The 27,052-nt window shown below is 39.0% G+C and overlaps 1 protein-coding gene across 1 annotated transcript in view; it reads right to left on the bottom strand.

Annotated features, from left to right (window-relative positions):
• LOC117295298 (proprotein convertase subtilisin/kexin type 5-like) overlaps window positions 1-27,052 on the bottom strand; it is a 48,854-nt gene that overhangs the window by 10,520 nt on the left and 11,282 nt on the right. The window contains exons 6-23 of the mRNA XM_033777856.1: window positions 24,373-24,461; window positions 23,552-23,724; window positions 22,610-22,822; window positions 22,083-22,183; window positions 21,397-21,497; window positions 20,613-20,730; window positions 19,838-20,148; window positions 18,639-18,915; window positions 17,320-17,516; window positions 16,324-16,648; window positions 14,458-14,667; window positions 12,761-12,897; window positions 10,252-10,596; window positions 8,942-9,184; window positions 8,215-8,409; window positions 7,193-7,423; window positions 6,553-6,769; window positions 1,695-1,792 (exon numbers count right to left, since the gene is read on the bottom strand). Of these exons, the coding sequence (XP_033633747.1) occupies window positions 1,695-1,792; window positions 6,553-6,769; window positions 7,193-7,423; window positions 8,215-8,409; window positions 8,942-9,184; window positions 10,252-10,596; window positions 12,761-12,897; window positions 14,458-14,667; window positions 16,324-16,648; window positions 17,320-17,516; window positions 18,639-18,915; window positions 19,838-20,148; window positions 20,613-20,730; window positions 21,397-21,497; window positions 22,083-22,183; window positions 22,610-22,822; window positions 23,552-23,724; window positions 24,373-24,461 (3,581 nt within the window). The remainder of the gene's footprint in view (window positions 1-1,694; window positions 1,793-6,552; window positions 6,770-7,192; window positions 7,424-8,214; window positions 8,410-8,941; window positions 9,185-10,251; window positions 10,597-12,760; window positions 12,898-14,457; window positions 14,668-16,323; window positions 16,649-17,319; window positions 17,517-18,638; window positions 18,916-19,837; window positions 20,149-20,612; window positions 20,731-21,396; window positions 21,498-22,082; window positions 22,184-22,609; window positions 22,823-23,551; window positions 23,725-24,372; window positions 24,462-27,052) is intronic.

The following is a 27,052-nucleotide window of genomic DNA, read 5'->3' on the forward strand; positions in this document are numbered from 1 at the left end:
AGTTTTAAAGTACTTTTTTCAAAATGTCCACAGATTTCCATTGAACTTACAGGGATTAAAGATAATGATAGTAGAAAGCTTCCTTTCAAATATTAATTACTGAGGTGCTGTAGTTTTTGAGAAATGAGTAAAAAAGTCACAAAATAATTATTGTCTCAGTGAGACAAAATTTATTTTAGCATGTAAAATGAACCAGTTGTGATATTTTACCATAACATACCACAACTGGTTAATACGTTTTTACATGCTAAAACTGAGACATTGTTTACTTATTTCTCAAAAACTACAGCAGGTCAGTAAGTAATATTTGAAGGGAAGCTTTCTACTATCATTATCTTCAAAGTGTTATGTAAATCTGTGGTCATTATTGTTATGTGTTAGAAAAAAGAACATAGACCCTTTTAGTACTGCTTTGGGGATTAACTGCTAGTTGGGCTTTTTGGATGGAACGAAAAAGCATGGTGAGTGACTCAGCGTGCAATGGTACTTTTATTTGCTATCACGTGACGGACAATCCTCCATTCAAATGGCAAGGATCTGCTTGGGTGTTATATAAATGCTACTATTCAATGATAATGATCCTCTGCATCATGTCCATGGAATGAATGCAAAACACTCCAAGTAATCTTTGTCATTTGATTGGAAGATTAAACTGTAAAATATAACCAAAAGGCATGTACAAGATCTGATATTCACTTTGAGGGTGTTTTGTGCTGGTAATTAACCAGCGTGCAATAGCGGAAAAAGGACAGGACCAATAAGAGCATGTAAGAGTTAGACATTCCTCCAATCAATATAGGACAAGGATCTGCTGGGGTTTAATAGTTAGACGACATTCCTCCAATCAATGTAGGACAAGGATCTGCTGGGGTGTAATAGTTAGACGACATTCCTCCAATCAATATAGGACAAGGATCTGCTGGGGTGTAATAGTTAGACGACATTCCTCCAATCAATATAGGACAAGGATCTGCTGGGGTGTAATAGTTAGACGACATTCCTCCAATCAATATAGGACAAGGATCTGCTGGGGTGTAATAGTTAGACGACATTCCTCCAATCAATATAGGACAAGGATCTGCTGGGGTGTAATAGTTAGACGACATTCCTCCAATCAATGTAGGACAAGGATCTGCTGGGGTGTAATAGTTAGACGACATTCCTCCAATCAATATAGGACAAGGATCTGCTGGGGTGTAATAGTTAGACGACATTCCTCCAATCAATATAGGACAAGGATCTGCTGGGGTGTAATAGTTAGACGACATTCCTCCAATCAATATAGGACAAGGATCTGCTGGGGTGTAATAGTTAGACGACATTCCTCCAATCAATATAGGACAAGGATCTGCTGGGGTGTAATAGTTAGACGACATTCCTCCAATCAATGTAGGACAAGGATCTGCTGGGGTGTTATATTTCAATCATCATAACAGTAAATACAGAACGCAAAGAGTCATGAGAGTCAGGCAAACAATTTATTAAAACTACTAATAATTACTAAGAAGTAAAATAACAATAAAAGTAGGTTTTTAAAGTATGGGTATTTTCATTTACAATATGTATAAGTTCACCAAGATAAACTTGCAGTAATTTGGTAGATTTAATTGGGAGGGTATTTTTTCCTACTATATTTATGGATCTATGGGATACAAAAAGTTATTAAGAGCCAAGTTTGAGTTGAGCAGACTTACTCTGACACTCTCCCCACTCATTGCAATCTTGGCAATTCAGTGGACACTTCCGATCTTCAGCTATGCACTGGTTGGAATCCAAATCCTCAACAAAACCCCTGTAAAACAAAAACAAAACAAAAAACCATTGTTTTCAACCAAATTCTTTCTGCATTTATGACTTATTTTCTTGTTCTTATATTTTAGTGTTTACATTTGTACATCGTGTTAGGATCCAGCTATGGACAGAAGGAAACAGTTTTCACCCAAAAAAAATCAGTATGAGTGTATAGACAATGTGACCTATGTTTACATTCAAACCGCCCTCTGTTGAACAAACACTGTATACGTCATGTTTCGCCGGGCAAAAAGACACGTAGTCATGGTAAGATTGCATACACTTTCTAGCTGTCTGCCAAAACACAAAACTTTTGCCAGGCGGTATGCGCGCAAATCAATGGTTTTCGTGTGACGTCAGAGGTCACATCGTCTATAACAACCAAAATTACTGAAAGGTGTAGCATAGACTTTGGCCATTATGTCCAATAACAGCCTGGAGGCAAACTGTAGACAAGGAGAGGAAGGTGTTTGGATCCTGTAACCAGCGGCCTGTAACCAGAGACTGTGTTTGGTGGAAAGGAAACCTTGCAAACTTATGGGCCACTTGGTCTGAAGAGGAAAGGTGACGTGAGCAGACTTTGACTGTTCAGAGGATTTAAAGACAGTCAGTATGGACAAACCTGGCTACATGTGTGTATTATTATATAATGCTCCTATCTTTCAGGGTAAAATAAGATTATTGAGAAGAAAAAAACTGACTGGTCACAGGGTGGATCAATTAAGATTAAGATTAAAGATTAAAATATTTTATTGTCATGATAAAAAAAACATGAAATTTGTCTTCCCTGTGTAAAGGAGACTATACAATACATACAAGAAAGGCATAGCAAAAATAGACAACAAGAATAAAACTAGATATAGTGTTTGTACAAACAAACACTAGGTGTTCGGCTATTGTTGGGTCAGTGTTTGAATCAATGAAAAAGTGTTGTTAATAACTCGTCAAATTGCAAAGAAATCAAAACCAAACAGTTTTTTCAATGTGAAATAATTTTATGGTAAGGCATCAAAAAGTGTACATTTCAACCTAAAAGCCTTTAAATAATGCCTTTTCAAAGCCTTTTACAGGCACTTTCGGTTTAAAAAGGTCAAAAGGTCAAGAGAAGGTCACCAACATACCAATTTTTTTGAAGTACGTGAGGCCCTTTCATATGATGTATAGATTGTCAAAATAGCTTTTGTGGTCGAGGAAATGTGAACTGATGAATATTGGCGACTGGAGAAGAGACTAACTAACCGGAAGGGAAATGTTTGTTGAAAACGCCTTGAAAACAGACTTTGTACGTAAAGCCCTTTCATATGATGTAGATTGTCAAAATAGCTTTTGTGGTTGAGGGCATAGGAACTTATGCATAATGACGACTGGAGAAAAGACTAACTAACCGGAAGGGAAATGTTTGTTGAAAACGCCTTGAAAACAGACTACGTACTTAATGCCCTTTCATATGATGTATAGATTGTCTAAATAGCTTTTGTGCTTGGAGCCTTATGCATAATGACGACTGTAGAAGAGACTAACTAACCGGAAAAGAAATGTTGGTTGAAAACGCCTTGAAAATAGACTAAAAACGAAGCTATTTATTGGAGAAGAAAAAATTAAATAAAAAAATAAATAATACAAAATTTGGTCGCCAATTGGTCTCCCATCCAAGTACTGACCACGCCCGATTTTGCTTAACTTCAGTGATCGGACGGGAACCGGTGTTATCAACGCAGTACGGTCGTAGATAATATACAATAAATTCGATTTGAACCAGAAGACAAAGTCAAAAAGTTAAACGCCTTGAACGAAGACTAATCTACATGAAGCTTTTTCGCGCTCTATGGATGATCACTGGAGCGTGACTCTCCCGCACAGCTAATACACTACACGTTGTGTGTATGCCTAAGTGTTATGTTTATGCACACACCAACGGGGGATTTACGTTGTTCTTTAGACGTGAATTTTGAAATTTTCAACCTCTCTTTTGAGCCGGAAGAAAAAAATCAAAAGGGGGTCATGTCTGTGAGGCGTTTACGGAGTTTTTAATGCCTTTTCCGATGATGTATTGATTATAAAAATCCCTCATGTAGATCAAAAGTTATGACTTTTTGAAATAATAAACTTTGAATTAGTGTATCTCGTCAACTGATGACGTCATCGTGACGTAACAACTTTTGTATCATCTGCTGGCTATTGTCTACCTGTGTGCAAAGTTTCAACTTAATGCAAGCTTCGCATATATGCTTTTTCTTGCGGACAATCGACAGCGAGAAGAATAAGAAAAAAAAAACTAGATATAGTGTTTGTAGAAACAAACACTAGGTGTTCGGCTATTGTTGGGTCAGTGTTTGAATCAATGAAAAATGTGTTGTTGATAGCTCGTCAAATTGCAAAGAAATCAAAACCAAACAGTTTTCTCGATGTGTAATAATTTTATGGTAAAGCATCAAAAAGTGTACATTTCAACCTAAAAGCCTTTAAATAATGCCCTTTCAAAGCCTTTTACAGGCACTTCCGGTTTAAAAAGGTCAAAAGGTCAAGAAAAGGTCACCAACATACCCATTTTTGTGAAGTACGTGAGGCCCTTTCATATGATGTATAGATTGTCAAAATAGCTTTTGTGGTCGAGGAAATGTGAACTGATGAATAATGACGACTGGAGAAGAGACTAACTAACCTGAAGGGAAATGTTTGTTGAAAACGCCTTGAAAACAGACTACGTACGTAAAGCACTTTCATATGATGTAGATTGTCAAAATAGCTTTTGTGGTTGAGGGCATAGGAACTTATGCATGATGACGACTGGAGAAGAGACTAACTAACCGGAAGGGAAATGTTTGTTGAAAACGCCTTGAAAACAGACTACGTATTTAAAGCCCTTTCATATGATGTATAGATTGTCAAAATAGCTTTTGTGGTTGGAGCCTTAAGCATAATGACGACTGAAGAAGAGACTAACTAACCGGAAAAGAAATGTTAGTTGAAAACGCCTTGAAAAACGAAGCTATTTATAGGAGAAGAAAAAAACAATAAATAAATAAATAATACAAAATTTGGTCGCCAAATGGTCTCCCATCCAAGTACTGACCAAGCCCGATTTTGCATAACTTCAGTGATCGGACGGGAACCGGTGTTATCAACGCAGTACGGTCGTAGATAACATACAATAAATTCGATTTGAACCAGAAGACAAGGTCAAAAGGTTAAACGCCTTGAACGAAGACTATTCTACATGAAGCTTTTTCGCGCTCTATGGATGATCACTGGAGCGTGACTCTCTCGCACAGCTTATACACTACACGTTGTGTGTATGCCCAAGAATAATGTTTATGCACATACCAACGTTATTTACGTTGTTCTTTAGAAGTGAATTTTGAAATTTTCAACCTCTCTTTTGAGCCGGAAGACAAAATCAAAATGGGGTCATGTCTGTGAGGCGTTTACGAACAAAATCAAAGAGTTGTTCGGGCTGTTGCCCGAACACGTAATTACAGTTTACAGATATATACAAATATAGAGATAAAAATATGTGGGGAGCTTGTAAAAAGTACAACAAATGAGAGTGAACCAAATTATCTCGACCATCTACTGTTAAAAAGCTGAACTGCACTGGGGAGAAAAGAATCCTTAAACCTGTTGGTCTTTAAGCATAGTTGTCGGATCCTGCCTGAGTGATTTTGGATAATGTGAGGGTGCAGAGGGTGGCTGGGGTCGCAAATGATCTTATTAATTTGGGAAATGACACAATCATTCATAATCTCCCGCATGCCTTTAACGTCGGCTCCAATAATGTATTGTAACAATGTTACAAAGTTTATTTGGTAGGCTTTATATTGGTTTGCCCCTTTAGGTTTTGAATAAATGGCAGAACCCTCTGTTTGTCACCTTTGCTCAGGGTACATTGACAAAGTTTATATTCACATAGTTACTGAGTTCTAGACTGCTCCCATGTCTTTATCCGCACGATGGCTATAGAGAGGTACTTGCTTTTCAGAACCAGTCATTTCATTGGATACAATGATGTCATTGAATGAACGTGCAGTGACGTAAGCTTCAAATATCTAGGTTTTGATTGGTTCGAGGTGATGTGGGTGCAGCTGCCAAACATCACCTCGGACCAATCAAAACACAAATATGGAAAGCCAACTTTCAGTCGTCTTCATGCAGAGTCCATGTGTGTATGTAAATTGCATGTAATGTTAGTATGTACGATTAAAATTTGTATCTCCGTGTGAAATGAATTTTAAAGGTGATTACTCCCTGGCATTATTCACGAGCCACGTAGTGTGACGTCAGATGTTCAGGCAACCGGAGTTCATACTTACATTATATGCAAGATCACAGAACACCAGTTTCATTGTTATTAATGTGGTCCTTGCTCATTGGCTATGAATGGAGCCTTTGTGATTGACTCAGTTAACAAACCTAGCCCACCGGGAAGTATTATGTAAGTTCTTGTCTAAGTTAGCATGGTCTGATCAAGTGGAAACTTCCTCAGGATTTCTATCACTATTATAAAAATTACTGGCAGCATGGTTCAGTGTGTTTTCTTCAATTGTGTGCAATGCTGGATGGACCATTTTAGTTAGTAAAATAGCTGAAGATAGCCAAAGGCCAAGTGGCTCGTTTTCTAAATCGATATTAATTCATTAGAGAAGTATGTCTTTGTAATAAATTAATGGTAATTTTTCCTTCCCGTTGGGGACGAATAACTGGCGACTGATTCCTAACTTTGAGTATAACAGAGAAGTAAATTGTTGGAGGTGGTAGACTTACTCTGGGCAACTAGGTACACACTGCTCCCTGAACAGGAATGTATTGTCTTTACAGCTGACACACTGTGAGTAGGTCTGGTAACAATCTAGACACTGAAATGAACACAGCTGACATGTGTGACTGATATCTTGAGGTGCTCCTTCGTCCAATTCATAGTAGCCCTCAGGGCAGCGATCAACGCAGTACACACCATCTTCTTGGGACAGGAAGTACTTGTCTGGCAAGGGAGGAATATCAAAGCAATATGAGACCTTACCAATTTCAAATTTCATTTAACTCATGCAAAGAAGAAATGGTGCAAAGAACATTTCTGTTCGGCAGTAACGAGACACCAGTCAAAATGCAATGTTACTCAGGTGCTTTGTCACAGTTTTCCCAACATATTTTTACTCAGCACTATTTTCTGTTGCGAGCTTTCTGGTACTTTGCCCCGACCCAGTAATGATTGAAATGCTTGGCAATTGCTGGTTGTGTAGTGAGAGGCTGGTGTACTTAAAGGGACACGTTGCATTGGATCCAGAGAGTAGGTCTGTGAAAAGCATTTGAATCCATTTGTTATTAAATGCATGGACCATTGTGTAGACCAACTCGCCTGATCCAAGGCAACGTGTCCCTTTAACCAACACGTCTTCTTTCATACCGCTTGTACAGTCCATGCAGTCTTCTGCACCTCCCTGTACACAGGTATGACAGCTTGAATGACATTTTTGGCACATGTTAGCAACGTAGTTGGGGTAATAGCCTGCTGCACACTCCTCCTGGCAGCTTTGATCCTGGTCAAGGAAGCGGTCATAGTCACATGTCTGACACTCAGTTGCCGATGGACCTGTGCATGTCAGACAGCTGTAATGACAGTCCTCACAATTACCATCTGTAAAAAACACAAATCAACAAAGGGGACTAGACCATTAAAGAACATCTGGTGAACTGCTAAATATTATTCTGAAATTAGATTGCACTAGGCATACTCGTTTACCCCCCTTACACCTTGCTACATTTGCAGAATTAAATTCTAGCAGGTGCCGCGCGAAACCCGCTAGTGTATGATGAGCGCGAGCCGAAGTTGCAGAGCTAACCAGGTTTTGGTGCCGCACGTGATTCGTGCTGCACGACATCAATGTTTTCGTTGGCACATTTTTGTAAATCATCAGCCTCGCTTTCATACCTTGCATTTGTCAACCCTCTTTCAAAATAAGGACATGAAATAACGTACTGAAAAATGCCAGAATAAAATTTGTAGCCAGATCTATACAGGCACCTGGGAGTTTTTCTTACACAAACACCTTACTCGACCAGAAGTTGATCAGAGCATACTGATCGAAACGTCGAGTTAACCAACGGTTCTTTTCAGAACCACCCCAACTCATTTAGAGATAGTCATTACATGGTGTTACCGCAAACTCTTCTGTATGTTATTTCCACCATGCAAAGTTTCAAATCCTACTTATATATATATACCTTACTTGCATTAGTATATAGATTAAAAGTGGCAATCTTTCATAAATTATTTGATTGGCACAACATTCTGCAGTTTAAACAAACAAACAAACAAACAAACAGCCCAACAAACAAACAAACAAACAAACAAACAAACACAGTTCAAGAATCTATAACTAACTCGGCTTGTTTCCTACCAAATTAAAGAATGAAATAAAGACTTACTAGTATCTAAGTAAGTACGAGATTCACAGTTTGATACACAGCTTCCAAATTTTATATTTAGATCTGTTGGGCATGATAGACAGTCTGTACTGAAAGGCCCAGTGCATGTTCTACATGACGGGAAACACTGCAGGCATTCTTGCATCCCAAAGTCTCCATAGGTACCATCCTCGCATGATTGAACACACTGGTTATCTAGTAGAAAGGGAAGCACAGTCAAATAACAAAATAAGAATGGTTTTCCAAACTGCTTATCTGAGACAGTGATTAAACTTGAGCCATTGCAAACCATTTTCCTCAATCCTATACTAAAATGTTGACAAAGTTATTATTATTATTATTTATTCGCAAAAAAAACAGATAAAAAATACAAACATAATCAATCAAAACAAAAACCAGGGACATAAGCCTGGAATTAATAAAGTTTACCAAAAAACTGTAACTCGAAGGCCTTCAATTCCTATATCCCTGGTCATATATAAAAAATCTATAATTATTTACAATAAATCAATATAGGCTCGGGCCTTTATCACACGGAAACCGACCCTGCCATCTTTAAATGGCCATTGAAGAACTCGTCCCTACCCTGTTATTCCCTTAATTACATCAGGCACTAAATTAACCCTTTTCATTAAGTTGAGTTAACCCTGAATTATTACAACCAGTAGGGGGATAAATAATTACAAAGAGAAACATTCTGACATCAACTCTGACTTGAATTACTTACTTTGCCAGAAATAGTCTACAGTACAAGTCTCGCAGTCATTGAAGCCAGGCCCCCTGCAGGTCAGACAGTTTTCAAAACATGGCTTGCACATCTTATCTGTTTGGTCAGCATAGGTAGAATATGGACAGTGAGCATCACAAGTGTTGTCACTGTGCAGAAACTCCTCATCAGGACATGTCAAACAATCCCAAGCTAACGATCCACTACACGTCTGACAGGAGGGATGACATAACTGACACTCATCTATTGGATGAAAAAAGAGAAAACATAACATCATAAAGTACATCAATGAAATGTAATGTATTGCTCAAGTTCATAAATGAATATAACGCAGCAAATATTGCTTAGCATATATGTACAAATTTGTGCTCGCAGTCACATGCCATATACATTAAAAACAACTGAATCTAACAGCATACAAACTCAACCCCAACCTGTGCTGTCTGGTAAAGTCGTATGCTTGTCCTCAAAACAACAATAGTTGCTTTGGCTAATTCAGAAGTACAGTCATAACAATTGTAAATCTTAAACTTGACAAAATATTTGAATTTATAGTGGGATGCTTGCTACTTGTAACATAGCTTTAGTCGTCTTCAGTTAGCCTGGTTTAATATTTGTTTGTATTTTCTCATAAGTATTTTGTTCTGTCATTGTGTGTTTGTCTTCTTCGCTGTTGTGTGTTTGTTTACTTGTTAGTATACATGTAAAGGCTGTTGTCTACAAGCCTCGGCTTACTCTAACAGCCTCATGCTCTCGCTCCTCTCTTGTACTTAGTTAATTCCTAGTTATTTATTGGTATTTGCTTTAGATTATATTGTTTCTGTTTAATATATTGTATTGTATTGTATTATGTTTTATTCCAAACTGGAACACACCCCATAACCCTGGGGAGGGTAACAATATTATAAAAACAAAATACATCATGAATAAGTCATACGGAAAGGAATTTAACTTAGAACAAAAACAAATAATCACACAGTTTGGTTTTCTTTTAGAGCAGTAAATAAAAAGACGCACTTGGCAACGCAAATAATTATAGCTTCATCGGGAGTGTCCATCAAAAACTTAAACCTGTCTTCCCTGCCAAGAGTTTCAAAGCCTTTGTAATGATCAAAAAGGGGCAATCAAAAAGAAAATGGTTTTGTGTTTCAACATCAAGGTGACAATGCGTGCAAATATAATGCGCTTTAGATTTCGTTACATTGCTATGTACTGTTTAATTCTCACAATTGTTCTTTTATTGTTTAACAAGAGTATGGAATAAACATATTATTAAATGAATGAATGAATGAATACTTCATTTGGCTTACTTATGTTCTCATCTTGGTAGTATCTTTCAGGGCAGCTGTCAACACAATCTGCATTATATAGGAGTTTTCCCTCATGACAAGAGCTGCAGTTAGAGTCAGAAGCTTTTGTACATTCCTTGCACTTAGAATCGCAATATCTACTGGGATCCTCACTGCAGAAACCTTGATCGTTTGGACCTGTAAATCCTTCATAGCATTCGGTGCAATCATTTACATCTGGTCCTTTACAGGTTTGACATGTCTCGTCACACTCTTCACATCTAGAGGTTGTGGTATCTTTGTAGCGATCTGGGGGGCAAAACGGGACACAAGCTCCTTCTAAAAGATAGAGTGTATTACCGTCATCTGTCAACAAGAAAACATGACAACATAGAATTAGCTCAGCCTTTAGAAAACCTAATTTTATTACTCGACTCAGAGTAGATTTTTTACTGTTTTACTGTAAATAAACTTTAACTTTAAATCTCCCCCCAAATTTCAAGTGGAGACCTTGCTTTTCTTTAAAATGTTAGCCCCCCACACTATCAAGGGAACGATTGATATCCATTTTGTTGGTCGGAATGTGTCTTACATGTATGTTAACCCTGTATAGTTTGTTTTACATTTTGCTTTGTATGCCAAAAACACTATACATGTACCAACACAAAGGATGTGTCCATACTGTGGTTATATGACTGGGCCAAGTGGTCAATTTTTAATCTTGCTAAGTGTATTGTCATCTGCTTCTCCTTTACAGGTCGGCTACTAATACACACAGAGAATAAACTGTGCAAGTCTCTTGCGCACAGAGCGAGCCAACCCTCAAGTTTGCCAAAGCCAATACAATAATATGCTACTGCCATAACAAGTTGAAGTGGTGACTATTATTCTTAAATTTGAAATCATCGCCAACTTATTTTGTGTCTACATCTAATTGTTACATTAGGACCCGTGTTTACAGAGATGATTACACTTACAAGATTCGTTCATAAAGGTACCGCGAAATCATGCTGACCGGCTCGCAATCGCACAAAACAAACCGCAAAATTACATAGTAGTACACAAAAACTCCATCTAGCTACACACTCACACACAGTGTTTTCAATATTCAGGCCTAGTAGTCTTGTTATTTTGCGTGCAACAAACTATAATGCAAGAAACATTGAACGCTAGAGGGCTTTCCTAAACAATGTGATAGCGGGAGAGCCGCCCTCCGTTGGAAAAATTGCGCCAACAGCTTACGAAATTAGTTTCAACCGCCTTGAGATTAAGACTTTCGGGAGAATCTGGTGTCCGAAAATTGCAATACTAACCAGCGTTGGTGCCGAGCTAAACTCATACAACATTGGCGCCGTCGCTGGTACCTTGGGCAACGTGGTGAATTTTCAGCAGTTCCTTGGGAAATATTAAGCGTGTTTAAGAAAAACTTCATAACGTGTTGGCTTCATTGTTCAAACATGAAACATTTTGGACACCTTGGATGTACAAAAAAGAGTATAGTTTTACTGTTTAATGTAAGATGTTTTTCCATTTGACTTTGTTTTACTTTGGGGGATTATTTTGCATGGCGGTCGTGCAAAGATGTAGTATTTTTTATTTTTTAATCTGCGGTTGTGTTTTGACTTATTGTGTGAAAAGGGCTACAACTTGGGTTTATCTACCCAGATAAGCCGATTATAACTACACAGTGGTTTTCGGCCTACACCATTGTTCCTTTGTTATACAGTGGGACTTCCTCGAGACCCGGTGGTTGAGGAGAACGCGTTCCACTCCGTAGTTTTTCTTTTGTTCGATTGGTCACGCGAAGGAACGCGTCGCGACGCGGTCGTTCCCGTGACATAATTTATCCATGGTCCCTAAGGTTCGTGATTAGAGATGGGCACAAATTCTTAATTATTACAAGTAACCTGACCTGAGGTCAAGTTTAAATATCCGTTTTTTCTTCGTTATTTTGTTGAATTTATTTTTCACTTCTATATATGTTGTTAATTAGTATTACATTTTCAACACTATATGTCATTTTTATGGTCATAAATTACATTAAACTAAAGTGATGGACAAAACAAAATCTCCCCAACGTAAAACTCCATAAGGTTAGGACCACAATGGTCCCGGAAGCTCAAATACACGCAAGACTTACACGGTCTGTAGAGAGTTGGCACTAATGACCGAGCTTCAATGCAACATTCTGACTCTCGGTTAGAATTGTAAAACAGTTAAAATAAGTCACATTCCATTGTTAAGCATTCAGGAAAACTAACTGTAGATGCACGACCATAACTCTGAGCATTTGAATTCTGTTGGAGAAAAAAAGTAACTGCATTTATGTAGATTAACAAGATTAGGTTAACTGTCTCACCGACCAATTACTGAGTATCTGTCTACTGTGTCCTGTAGTGCAGGCAATTGGCTAGCTTTCATGTTACGCAGCAAGTGAATATCACATGTTTCTTTCAGTATATCATATTTTTTCTTTTCATTCAAGTCGGCAGGGGGAGGGGGATGGAAATGGAAAAGCTTTTAATCCTACCTTTGATGCAAGTGGTACAGTCCTGTGGGCCTCCTCCAGTGCATGTCTGACACATAGCATGACATGACAGACATATTCCTTCATGTTCATAGCTCTTGGCACCACAACCCTGCTCACAGTTTCCTCCCTTCAAAACACTAAGATTAATGGACAAAGCATCATGGTTGCTTACTAATAATAATAATAACCATATTTATAACGAGCCTTTTGCCAAAGAATACAAAGTGCCAGGTATTATTACTACAAGGAGTGGGGCGAATTTTTGAGATATAAGACCTGATCCTTAAGCACCATGTAATGGTTTACAAGGTGCCGTGGCGCAATATGCTGCCAATCCAGCCAGGAACACCGGGGCGAACCCCTTCTCTTTTCGATAAGTGCATTGGGTTCTTTTACATGTGTTTACACAACACATGGGACCAACGGCTTAACGTCCCATCCGAAGGACGAAGCAATGGTTATGTGTCTTGCTTAAGAACACAAGTGTCACGGCTGGGGATTCGAACCCACACTCTGCTGATCAGAAACACCAGAGTTTGAATTCGGTGCTCTTAACCGCTTGGCCACGACACTCCCATATATACTACAACTTTACAAGTATATCCTTTGATATCATTACACTGCCTCCTGACATTCTAGATGCCTTGTAGGGTGTGAATTCAATTGGGTTTCAGTCTCTACCTGAATGCTTGAATGAACCCCAGTTAGGGTTTGCTATCTAATACTTTTGTCCAAGCTTACGAGGTTTTAGCGCAAGGGTTTGCTATCTAATACTTTTGTCCAAGCTTACGGGGTTTTAGCGCAAGGGTTTGCTATATAATACTTTTGTCCAAGCTTACAGGGTTTTAGCGCAACGGTTTGCTATCTAATACTTTTGTCCAAACTTACGGGGTTTTAGCGCAAGGGTTTGCTATCTAATACTTTTGTCCAAGCTTACGGGGTTTTAGCGCAAGGGTTTGCTATCTAATACTTTTGTCCAAGCTTACGGGGTTTTAGAGCAAGAGTTTGCTATCTAATACTTTTGTCCATGCTTACGGGGTTTGCTATCTAATACTTTTGTCCAAGCTTACGGGGTTTGCTATCTAATACTTTTGTCCAAGCTTACGGGGTTTGCTATCTAATACTTTTGTCCAAGCTTACGGGTTTGCTATCTAATACTTTTGTCCAAGCTTACAGGGTTTGCTATCTAATACTTTTGTCCAAGCTTACAGGGTTTGCTATCTAATACTTTTGTCCAAGCTTACGGGGTTTGCTATCTAATACTTTTGTCCAAGCTTACGGGGTTTGCTATCTAATACTTTTGTCCAAGCTTACGGGGTTTGCTATCTAATACTTTTGTCCAAGCTTACGGGGTTTGCTATCTAATACTTTTGTCCAAGCTTACGGGGTTTGCTATCTAATACTTTTGTCCAAGCTTACGGGGTTTGCTATCTAATACTTTTGTCCAAGCTTATGGGGTTTTAGCGCAAGGTACATTTAAGGGGTCATTGGTTTTATTACAAAAAGATCTAATAATAGCTTTTTTAAATAACATAATTTGCGCTCGAAATGCTGTCTAATCATAAATCCTATCCACCAGCTCTAAGCAGGACCCAAACATGCTAAGCAGGGACCAAACATATTTAGTAGGACCCAAGCAATCATATGAGCTGTTTTTTATTATATATCAGAATGTTAAAATAATGAATAACACTTACAATTCGGGTTTACACTCCATACAAGTGCTTGCATTTCTGCACTGGTCACAGTCCGATGGACACAGATAACAGTACCCATTGTCTTTTCTGAAGTAGCCATTCTCACAATTCCTTACACACTTTCCTTCTTCATTGAGTATGAAGGGGTCATCACACTCTTGGCAGTCATCTGAATTTGGACCATTACATTCCTTACAGGACACATGGCACCTATTAACACACAAGTGGAGAAACATTTGGTTCAGCATATCTTAATGTTGACTTTAATTAGAATGGGAACATTTTGATCGACATAAACTCTTATTACTGCTGTATATAAACTTGGAAAGGATGGTTACCTGTGTAACCCCAGGGGTAATTCAGGGTTTCCCCAAGAAGGTATAACATGGTATTGTTGTTGTGCTGGATAATCTTCCTCTCAATACAGGTTAAAGTATAACTAAAAACTATGGCAACTCTGATGCTGGAACATACATGTAGCAGCTACGTAAGTTCTCACTGATTCAAAGATGTGCCTTTCAACCAACTTGACCACAGAGGACAGGAGTCATGATAGCTATTGTCCACAAAAAGCTCTAACAGAATATGTTCTAAATGGCTGCTGTACTAATCCTACAATTAATAAGTAATGCAAAGGGATTGACAAGTAAAGCTGTGGTGCTTTCTGTTCAGCTGTATACTATCTGAGATGTGATATGTAGGCTTTATAAAACTAGATAAGTCATCAAAATAATAGTTGCATCTTATGTAGCGCTCATATCCATCACTCAGTGATGACGTTCAAGGCGCTTCAACATTCAGTATTTTTTCTGCATGGTATAGATGATGTGACCTCTGACGTCACTCGTAAACCATAACATGATTCGCGCGCATACCGCCGGGCAAAACCTTTGTGTTTTGACAGCCAGCTAGAAAGTGTATGCAATCTTACCATGACTACGCGTCTTTATGCCCGGCGAAACATGACGTATACAGTGTTTTGTCATCCGAGAGCGCGGTTTGAATGTAAACAAAGGTCACTCGTCTATATGGGACTATGTTTGAATTATGAGACCTACTCCTTTTACATAGCACCATGTAATGGTTTACTAGGTCCTTTGGCACAATATGCAGCCAATCATGTGGTTGGAATTTATAAAAAAAACAATGTACCAGAGTTTCCAACTTAGTACGAGGTTCTTTACTACACTCAGGTTTGCATACTTGCATAGTCAATATAGCCCTAGCACTTAATAAATGCGTGGCTATCTATGCATAAGTAACGTAAACCAAATGTCTGATCAAAGACCACAATTTACCTAAGTTCAAAAGGGTACATCTGTATCACATTGTGGCCACCAAAGCCAACCTGGCTGGCATACAATGAACTATCAATGGGGTTTTTTCTTTTCAATTTGGAATGCATACAAAACGTACTCATAACGAGTTGGACATATATACATATAGTACCTAGCAGTAACTTGCATAGAACGTTTCCATAATGAATGCTTAGCGTGTTGCGAACGTTCACAACTTATGTCCTACAATGGTCTAACTACTGCATAGTAAGCGGCAGCGTATCACCGACGATCACATGTAGAGTAGCCTTTAAAGGGGGTGCCTCTCAACATCGTAAATTGTGCTCAGTTAAAACAGTTTAGTAAGCTGTTGAAACGTTCTAGTATTTCCTTAAGTTGATTTTAGTAATCTGCTCAAACTATCTAATCATCTATGCAAACAGCTTAGTAAGCTGTATAAAATAGCCCAGTCATAGTAAAGGGCACCATGTGTACAGGCTAGAATATTCATAACAGAGGGTGCTAATTGCATTCCATCAAACCAAACATACAATGATTCAAGATGGCCTTCGTTTTATTCTTCCCTTACTTTAGGCACTGCGTGTCAGGGCTCCGGCTCACGTAGTTTCCATCTACACACTCTGATTCCTCAATACAGGTCCTATCCTGAAGTGCAAAACCTGGAACACAAGACAAGCACTCCTGTGTGCCACCCCCACTACATGTGTAGCATATGTTGTTGCACTGCTGGCACTTGTTGTCACTGTTAAGATACTGATTGACTGAGCAAGACAGCTGGCAGCTATTGTAGATGGTGAGTACAGCACCAGGCTCACATACCTCACAGTTCATAGCGCTATCTTCACATTTGCTGCATAGAGGGTCACACGGCATGCACTTCTTAGTTTCAATATCTGAGTGAGAGAGAAAGTAAGCCATAATGACTATTTGTGTATACATGGCTGTGATGAGAGGAGAGAGGGTTTTCTTGAGTTTGATTGTTAAATTGTTAACTAGGGGCCCTTACAATGATACAGAAGACTTTGGGTACAACTAACAACCCTTCCCCTTTCTGGTAGATTGCGGACCTCCGCTGTTTCATCATGCAGAAACCGTTTATAGATCATGCATGGTTTTACACACACAATCCAATCAGAAGCTAGGAGAAGTATAGGAATGGATTTTGGAATGGTTTCCAATTGTCAACCAGCAAAAGGGTTGAGCCTAGTAAAACATTTTAATAATAATAATAATAATAATAAAAAACATTTATATAGCACCAAATCCATTAAAAGTGCTCCCAGGCGCTTTACAACAAGAACAATTTTAAACTTTTAAGGGAATTCAGTTAATAGCGCATTTCACAATAACCGTCTCAATGTGCTTGAGTGCCCTGGTCATTGGGCCAATAACATTCCTGTAATCTTTCTCAGCTCCCTGGGGAGTATACAACCTGGGCAACCATAGCCTACCATTTCCCTCGCAGGTACCCCTTTATACCCTGAGCAGTTGTACAGTTTGGATGGTTTGAAGGTTTTATTACTCAACATAAAAACAATACTTGTAATGCATCCATGAAGCTCACCTTTAAAGAAGCCATCCTCGCATTCCAGAACGCACTGGGATGAACTTTCCATCAGGAAGAAGAGATCTTTACATGACAAACAATCAGAGTCACTATATCCCACACAGCTTAAACAACTGGCTGAACACGCCTTACATTTCTGGTGATGATTTGGAGGCTCAAAGAATCCAACATCAGGGCAGTGTTTCACGCACTCACTGGATAGAAACAATACAATATCATTGTTCAATCACCAAAATATTCTGTGTTGCAAGGGGTTTCTGAAAGTTTCAGTTGACTACAGTGTATACCTGTTGAGAAAGTTATATAAAAAACATTTGAACCACTACACGCCTTATATGTATGTACCAACTGCATCTCTGGCCGCATTGAGGGCAGCATTCAATCAATTTAAATGAATTGAAATGGTTTATTGTTAACAAAAAGTTATAGCAGCCAGAGGCCGCATTTGAGACAACTTTTACACCACACTAAGACCAGCAGACATAAGTGATCACCCGGTTGCCAAATGCACATGATATTAGAATGCGTGTCAATCCCTTCCTTTTTTAGTCCACTGTTAAACAAGTCTTGATATCTGCTAGACTTGATGTGCTCGCAATAATTAACTATAAACACATACACATACATGTACATAACCAAATATTAAATGGTGCATTTAACAGAAATGTGAAAGCTTAGATTGACTCTGACTCATTGCATATTCATGAGTCAGCAATGCTGCAAATGGCTGTTGAGAAAGCTTAGATTGACTCCGACTCGTTGCATATTCATGAGTCAGCATTGCTGCAAATGGCTGTTGAGAAAGATTAGATTGACTCTGACTCATTGCATATTCATGAGTCAGCAATGCTGTAAATGGCTGTTGAGAAAGCTTAGATTGACTCTGACTCATTGCATATTCAAGAGTCAGCATTGCTGTAAATGGCTGTTGAGAAAGCTTAGATTGACTCTGACTCATTGCATATTCATGAGTCAGCAATGCTGTAAATGGCTGTTGAGAAAGCTTAGATTGACTCTGAATCATTGCATATTCATGAGCAAAGAATAATGTGCTGCACCTTGTGGTGCAGACCCCTTGGTTCTGTATTGTACACAGCCTTCAATCAAGGCTTTTAAAACAGTATAACAAAAATCGTCACTAGAGGACCTTGTAAAACATTGCAATGTGGTGTAAAATTCACTATTTTCCCAATGTGTGTCGTCGTCATCCATGCAAATTTCCATCGTTAATTAATTTACAGTTATTTTTTCTTATTGGTAACCACCTGAAATTGGTTGCCTGTAAATTGCCCTGTGTGAAGTGTCCATTTACTCACTCAGTGTTTCTATCTCTGTAATGCAGACACTTATAACAGTCACTGGCTAAGGGTCCATCACAACCATTGAAGCACTCGCTGTGGCAAGTACCGTAATACTCATCATTCCAGTTAGTAGGGTTGTCAGCCAGGGAGTGAGAGTGATCAGCCCCATCATCTCCTGTGCTACCATACGTACCACTGCTGTCCGATCGGGTGCTTTGACGTTTGTAACTATCAACTCTACGTGGTAGTGTCTCTGTGCCATGCAGAGTCAAGATCCAATTCTGAAACATCCCTGGTCATTTTGGAACAATTAAATCAACAAGAAGGTTTCAAACAAGGAAGAACATGTAACTAGCAAGTTAGTGTTGATGTATCCGGCAGGATATTTTGCTGACTTAACCAATGGAGATGGAGATTTCAAGCCATGAAGCCAAGAAACTCAAGATGTTTGGATGAATATTCCGAAAAAACTTTGACAACATGTCTTGAAATTATTGAACAACAAACAAAACCTTTACAATCAATTCAAGTTGAAATGACCAAACTAAGAGACATGGTTTAATAAAAAGATGGCCTAGATGAGTGAAAGGAAACAAAATAGGACTTTACATTGCAAACAAAACTTATGAATCAAAAACTTTTACCCTTTCCACAAAAAACAAGTCCAGGCTAGCTGTTGTAAACAGGGAATTGGCTTGGCATTTTGTTCATTCTAATGAATTCAATTTATTAATTAAGTTCATCAATAATTACACACATTTAAGATTAAATATGTGCAGAAATTGAAGTCTAGACATTTTCACAATCTCTTTAAAGATAATCTGGTGGTTCTGAATAGAGCTGGCCAGTCTGAGTAACCTCAAGGGAATAACTCTTATGTCTCTTGTATTCACAAACAAACTCAAATTGACCACTCATTATGATCATGATAAATAAGACATTAATACTGGTTTCAAGGGCTTTTTAATGTAATCTATTCAAAGTTCACCCTAATTCATTGTCAACACAAAGCTTGCCAGTTCTCATACGTGTAGGCTATGTGATTGATAGATGGAACAACTCTTCTTCTCAATACACCATTAGGGGAGTTTGAGGTCTACATTAGTGTTTGTATAGTTTGAGACCAAGTGTTGGAATGATAACCAAACTCACATAACCTTCTTCTCTAACCTCTAATAATAATAAAAGGTCAAAAGACAAAGATCCAAACTCACCTGAGCTGACTCTTGGTGAGCCATTGCGCACTTCCAATGTCCACACCCCAGACGCTCTTTCTCCCCAGAAATGAGTGCTCATGAATGGCCAGGAACTGAAGCTGCCTCTGTGACTATCCCGCGGCCTCCTATCCAGGAGAGTGGAGTGTGTTCCCATAGGTGAGATTAGTGTCAAGACTAAGGCTCCACGATACCCATAGGTTACATTGATTGTAGATTGGACGTGTTCGAGGTAGTTAATATGGTTTGGTCCACTACATGCTGTGGTGTCCAAGGTGAAACTGGCTAGCAGACCCCTACCCTTCAGGTCCCTGTGTACAATATCAAAAGACATATAGCTATGTCAAATCATCAGCAAACATGAATACACAGCAGTCATTCAATTCATCAACCAATTTATAAATACATAACTATGTTTAGATGTGTGCATGGATGTATTTTATAACAAACGGCCATGGCAACAGCTTATTTTTATTTGTTAGAGTACAACGTAAAGTTGTAAACTGAATCACCAGGTTCTGCTTTGCATTCTGCTCAAGCACCAGAGTACTTCACAAGTTATCAAAACAATAGACAGTGAATGTAAGCACTCATCATAGATTTCAATTGATGTCACCATAAAGCATAAACAGCAAGTATGCATACCTTTTAAGGTACTTGTAATAAGCTGGGTTTAAAAAATATAAATTGTGCAGTAATCAAACAATAGAATTTGAGCAGCTCAGTTGTTTGAATGGAAATAATGAATGGAATGAAAAGCTTCATAACATCATACCTGGTACCAGAGAATGCATTGATCTGACATGTACGCTGTGTGGGTACGTTAGTCCAGCTCTGTGCTAACTCTACCATTGCCCCAGCATCCATTAAACCATAACCATACCGATGACCGACTGTAAAAAGACAAGATAAAATAGTTATAGTTGTTATCAAATGGAAATAGTTAATGACTTCAAGAGTTAAAAACAGAGGTTTGAGGCAACACAGCTTTAAACAGCCCAGCATATAACATGGTCAAGGAAAATGCTGCATGTCAGCCAAACTGGACTTGAGGTCAACAACACTGATATTCATTCAATATTTGTTCAAATGTTTAAAGACACTGCACACTACTGGTAATTGTCAAAGACCAGTCATATGTGCATCTCAACATATGCATAAAATAACAAACCTGTACAAATTTGAGCTCAATTGGTCGTCGAAGTTGCGAGATAATAATGAAAGAAAAAACACCCTTGTCACATTAAGTTGTGTGCTTTCAGATGCTTGATTTCGAGACCTAAAAATCAAATTCTGAGGTCTCGAAATCAAATTAGTGGAAAATTACTTCTTTCTCGACAACTACATTACTTCAAAGGGAGCCATTTCTCACAATGTTTTAAACTATCAACAGCTCTCCATTACTCGTTACCTAGTAAGGTTTTATGCTAATAATTATTTTGAGTAATTACACTGCCTTTAAGTGTAGAGATAACTTCAACTATATGTCAAGTGCTTTGTCATATAAAAGTAAAAGAGCCATTATAAAATGTAGATGTTATGTTCCTAAATCAACTTACAGGCATATCCAGCACCATTTGTAGTCCACTTATCTTCCAGGCCTGTATGTCGCGATGTCATCACAATGATATACTGGATGTCACGCCATGTCATATTGTAACTGACAGAATAAGGACAAAGAGCTAGGATTTGAAAACAGTTCATGTTATGATAGTTTTGTTGGTGACTGAATCTACAGGTTGTATATTACTGCCATAAACCTTCACCCCACCAGAAATAAATCAAATAAATGAATACATACATCAATATTTAATACCAATTGAATTATGTTTGAATCTTTATGATTCGTGACTCAAGATTGAAGAATCGAGATTCATAATTCAAGATAAAAGATACAAAATTCGTTCAGGAGTGACACGTTTATGAAATTTAACAACTATTATTTGTCACTATGTAAGTTGTCATGTTATTCACAGTAACCATATTATGTAAATATATTCAGTTATTTCAGAGTTGGGTTTTTATGAACAAAAGAAAAATGGAATTGCAGTACATGTAATGATGGAGAAGAGTTGAATAACATCACAAACAATTATTTGGCTTGTTTTATAAGTTATTATCAGGCTGTTACTTGAATACCTAAAGAACTAAAACAGGCAGGAACAAGGGGTGAGCTCTGCTCATGATTAACACCTTGTAACGAATTGATGGTTTTTAATTTGATGTGTTGATTTACTTGACCTACTTGGCTTGCAGGGCCAGTGCACATATCCCAGCTGCCATCGGCGCAGATGCAGACGTCCCTGTGTGATCATCTGTACAACGTCCACCCAAGTCAGTTGTTATCTGTCAAACAAGTCAATCAATACATCAAATAGTAAGCAGTGGATAAAACACTCATTTTGTCTCACTTTGAAGATGACCGTGACTGGCCCAAAACAGCACAATACAAATAAACACTAGCAAAATGTGACATTGGATTCATGTAACCCAAAGTGTCCCAGTATATGGGATCTACCGAATCCTGACTGTAAGACTTTGCTATGAGACCAGCAGCCGATTTCACAAATCACTAGGATAAATCCTATCTCAAGTTAGGATGAGTAACCCGTCATAATTTAGGATGGGTTCAGTGCGTCCAAACGTCTATGGATACAAGACTGAACCCGTCCTAAGTCCTAAGATTAATCTTAAAGTAGGAAGAGTTTGGTGAAATTGACAACTGAACAGGTAGACTAGCATACATCTTTAGATAATCTACTAGAGACTGACCACTTTCTTGTCTCTGCTACTACCACTACTGTATGTGGTGGCTAGTGTAGAGGCACACTCCTCCAGATACCAAGGGGCTTCACCACGCTCTGAAGTACTGCTTATAGAGATGGTGTAGATGCTGTTTGTGTAGCCATCACATCCGCAGTTGTCTTTAGAACGTCCACCGTTACCAGAAGCCCAGACAAATATATTACCTTTTCCACCACGGCCCTGGAATAATATCATAAAGCATTACTAATTATACCAATTACAACTAAAAGAAATTTGAAGACAACAAATATTTATACTTAGCCGTCACAAACTAGAAACTTACTGCAATTGGATAATACACGGATATTGAAATAAAACTAAACCGCAAACGGCATACTCAAAACCTTGGAATTAGGAAAGTATCCAATGTAAATTCTGTGTTTGTACTGCTCGGTAAATGAACCTGTACAAACTCGTTTTTGTTCTCATAGCACAGGGTTTGAGATTAGCAGTCGCCCGGTCGCCACATACCAGTGAAAACAGCAGCGGGCAAGTCAAAACTCTTCCTGAACTAGTGCGTAAAAAAAAAGCTTCCTTTTCGCACAAAAAATGAGGGGATAAGTATTTTTAAAAATCCTAAAAACACAAATCCAAGAAAATGGTTGTTCATGAAAAAAGTTTTATTTAGTAAAGGGCAGAAGTTAGGGGATAAGATCGTTAAAAAAATGCAATTCTTCCTTCTTTTTTTTCTAATTTTACACTTACAAAAATTGTGGGCTTGTGAAAATATTTTGCGGGCAACCCGCAATTTTGGTTGACTCGCCCAGCAGGCTATTGAAAGAAAAGAGGGAACTCCTGTAGCATTGTACATGTACAAAAATCAGGACTATGTGGCTTCCCTTGTTATTAGTAAAAATCTATTTGTAGTCGTGCTTTCAGTAATGACAGTTGACTATATCTGTTTTCTACCTTGGTGACTCCTTCTAAGAACGCCCTTTGTGCAAGACGACCAGGCCCATCTACTGTCATCCCATCATCTTCTGGTCCCCAACTAGCACTGAAGATATCTATGTGATCTTGATATGTCAGTAAGGAATCGCCTTCTGTCTTGTCTGTTACTTGGTCATCCAGCATCCGAATCCCTGTATGGAAACAAGTCAACCCCAAAGCAGTGTCAAAGCATAACAAGACACATGACGTAAAGAATAGCAACACTTGTATGGTATATTTCAGACTCACTTGGAGGTTAAAAACAACTTGCATTGTTATACCTCTGTTAAAAATCCTGACGTCTCATTGGTCATGAACCAATCGCGTGATGTGATTCAAAAACACATGAACCAACCGCTGGCCGATTTCCAGCGATGTGTACCAAACACCAGCAGGTTCGAGGGAACAGTCAAGAATTGTTTCTCATTTGAACAACTGTTCCTCTGGTATGCATACTTGTCATATTTGAAGATGACAACTGAACTTTGAGAAGAATAATTATAATAATGTAAACCATGGTATAACAAAACAGTTGTTGCACGCTGTGACATGGGGCCATTGGTTTTGTACACCCTCGGACAAAACGGTCGCCTTAGGTGCCATTTTCCCCCTCGGTTGTACAAAACACCATGGACCAAGTAACAGCGTGCAACACTTGTATACTGTACTTTTGCTCTACCCTCCCATAAACTGTGAATGTAGTACAGGTATTGTTTGTGTATATGAATGCCTACTTCATCAACTTATTGTTGCATCCCATACAATATTTAAAGATTTCTCATTTTCTCAGCATAACCTACCTCCTATACTTGCATTGTAAGCCACACCTACTCCGCATACATCATTACCAGCTTCCATAGCTACTTCACCAGCACATCGTGTTCCATGTCTACAACAAATAGAAACATCAGCTTTAGATCAACTAGCGCTTTGCATCCAAAGGTAATGTTAGAGCCCGGTACCTTAGGAAAATAAGTGTTGGGTACCTTGATACCAATGTGATGGGTACCTTGATACCAATGTGTTGAGTACCTTGATACCAATGTGTTGGGTACCTTGATACCAATGTGTTGGGTACCTTGATACCAATGTGATGGGTACCTTGATACCAATGTGATGGGTACCTTGATACCAATGTGATGGGTACCTTGATACCAATGTGTTGGGTACCTTGATACCAATGTGTTGAGTACCTTGATACCAATGTGTTGGGTACCTTGATACCAATGTGTTGGGTACCTTGATACCAATGTGTTGGGTACCTTGATACCAATGTTTTGGGTACCTTGATACCAATGTGTTGAGTACCTTGATACCAATGTGTTGGGTACCTTGATACCAATGTGTTGAGTACCTTGATACCAATGTGTTGGGTACCTTGATACCAATGTGTTGAGTACCTTGATACCAATGTGTTGGGCACCTTGATACCAATGTGTTGGGTACCTTGATACCAATGTGTTGGGTACCTTGATACCAATGTGTTGGGTACCTTGATACCAATGTGTTGGGTACCTTGATACCAATGTGTTGAGTACCTTGATACCAATGTGTTGGGTACCTTGATACCAATGTGTTGGGTACCTTGATACCAATGTGTTGGGTACCTTGATACCAATGTGATGGGTACCTTGATACCAATGTGTTGGGTACCTTGATACCAATGTGTTGGGTACCTTGATACCAATGTGTTGGGTACCTTGATACCAATGTGTTGGGTACCTTGATACCAATGTGTTGAGTACCTTGATACCAATGTGATGGGTACCTTGATACCAATGTGTTGAGTACCTTGATACCAATGTGTTGGGTACCTTGATACCAATGTGTTGGGCACCTTGATACCAATGTGTTGGGTACCTTGATACCAATGTGGTGGAAACCTTAACGTTCCAAGTATATACAAGTACATGCCCCTGCCAATCGTAACAAGCACATGCCCCTGCCAATCGTAACAAGTACATGCCCCTGCCAATCCTAACAAGTACATGCCCCTGCCAATCCCAACAAGTACATGCCCCTGCCAATCCTAACAAGTACATGCCCCTGCCAATCCTAACAAGTACATGCCCCTGCCAATCGTAACAAGTACATGCCCCTGCCAATCGTAACAAGTACATGCCCCTGCCAATCCTAACAAGTACATGCCCCTGCCAATCCTAACAAGTACATGCCCCTGCCAATCCTAACAAGTACATGCCCCTGCCAATCCTAACAAGTACGTGCCCCTGCCAATCCTAACAAGTACATGCCCCTGCCAATCGTAACAAGTACATGCCCCTGCCAATCCTAACAAGTACATGCCCCTGCCAATCCTAACAAGTACATGCCCCTGCCAATCCTAACAAGTACATGCCCCTGCCAATCCTAACAAGTACATGCCCCTGCCAATCCTAACAAGTACGTGCCCCTGCCAATCGTAACAAGTACGTGCCCCTGCCAATCGTAACAAGTACATGCCCCTGCCAATCCTAACAAGTACATGCCCCTGCCAATCCTAACAAGTACATGCCCCTGCCAATCCTAACAAGCACATGCCCCTACCAATCGTAACAAGTACATGCCCCTGCCAATCCTAACAAGTACATGCCCCTGCCAATCCTAACAAGTACATGCCCCTGCCAATCTTAAACAGTTCTGCACATGTCTTAAACAAAACCTCATACAACTGAGATCTGAGATCCCAACCTGACTAGAACATATTTCAAAAGGATGTATTCGTTATTTCATACATCATGAACCACTGTAACACATTCCACTAGGATTGTTGCTATGTTTATACTGCTTGTAAATGGTTGTAATACACGTACTGGATACTTGAAAGGAACTTCTTATGACAACAAGAAAATGGTGTTTGATTTTATTCCAGAAGAATCCTGGTTCAGTCCTCTGCCTTTGATCATTTTGCAGTCAAAGTCATACTTCATTCTACTCATCCACTCCCTGCTCAAGCAGTATTACGATCATTCCTACAAACAAGGCGTGGTGACTTTCCCCATTATATGTTTATCATTGGCTGAGGTTCCTGGTGAAAACGAACTTAGGTTATACTTTCTCACAAGGCACAATGTGTTTGTCATGGATGTATGAAGTTATTGCTTTGTATGATGTTTATTCCACCACAGTTGCAACTTAAATCTGGAGAAAAGACTACACCATCTAAACATCATGCATGTGGTGAATTGTGCATTGTGCAAAAAACTATGAGTGGCTCGAGACACAAAATAAGTTGGTCGATTAACATGTGATTTATACACCAATAAAAGACGCCATTCTACAAAAATTGTTAACATCTCTTATACCGTTGTGGTACCCGCTGCCAAAACATATGTGTAGGATTCTAACTGCCTCTAGCTACCGGGCAACGTCGGTAGTCTAGTTGGTAAGACACTGCTCTAGAATTGCAAGGGTCGTGGGTTCAAATCCCACCCGAGTAACTAGCCTGTGATATTTTTTCACAGGACTCGGGAAAGTACTGAG

The sequence above is a fragment of the Asterias rubens genome, chromosome 10 (assembly GCF_902459465.1).
Source record: "Asterias rubens chromosome 10, eAstRub1.3, whole genome shotgun sequence".
NCBI lineage: Eukaryota > Metazoa > Echinodermata > Asteroidea > Forcipulatida > Asteriidae > Asterias > Asterias rubens.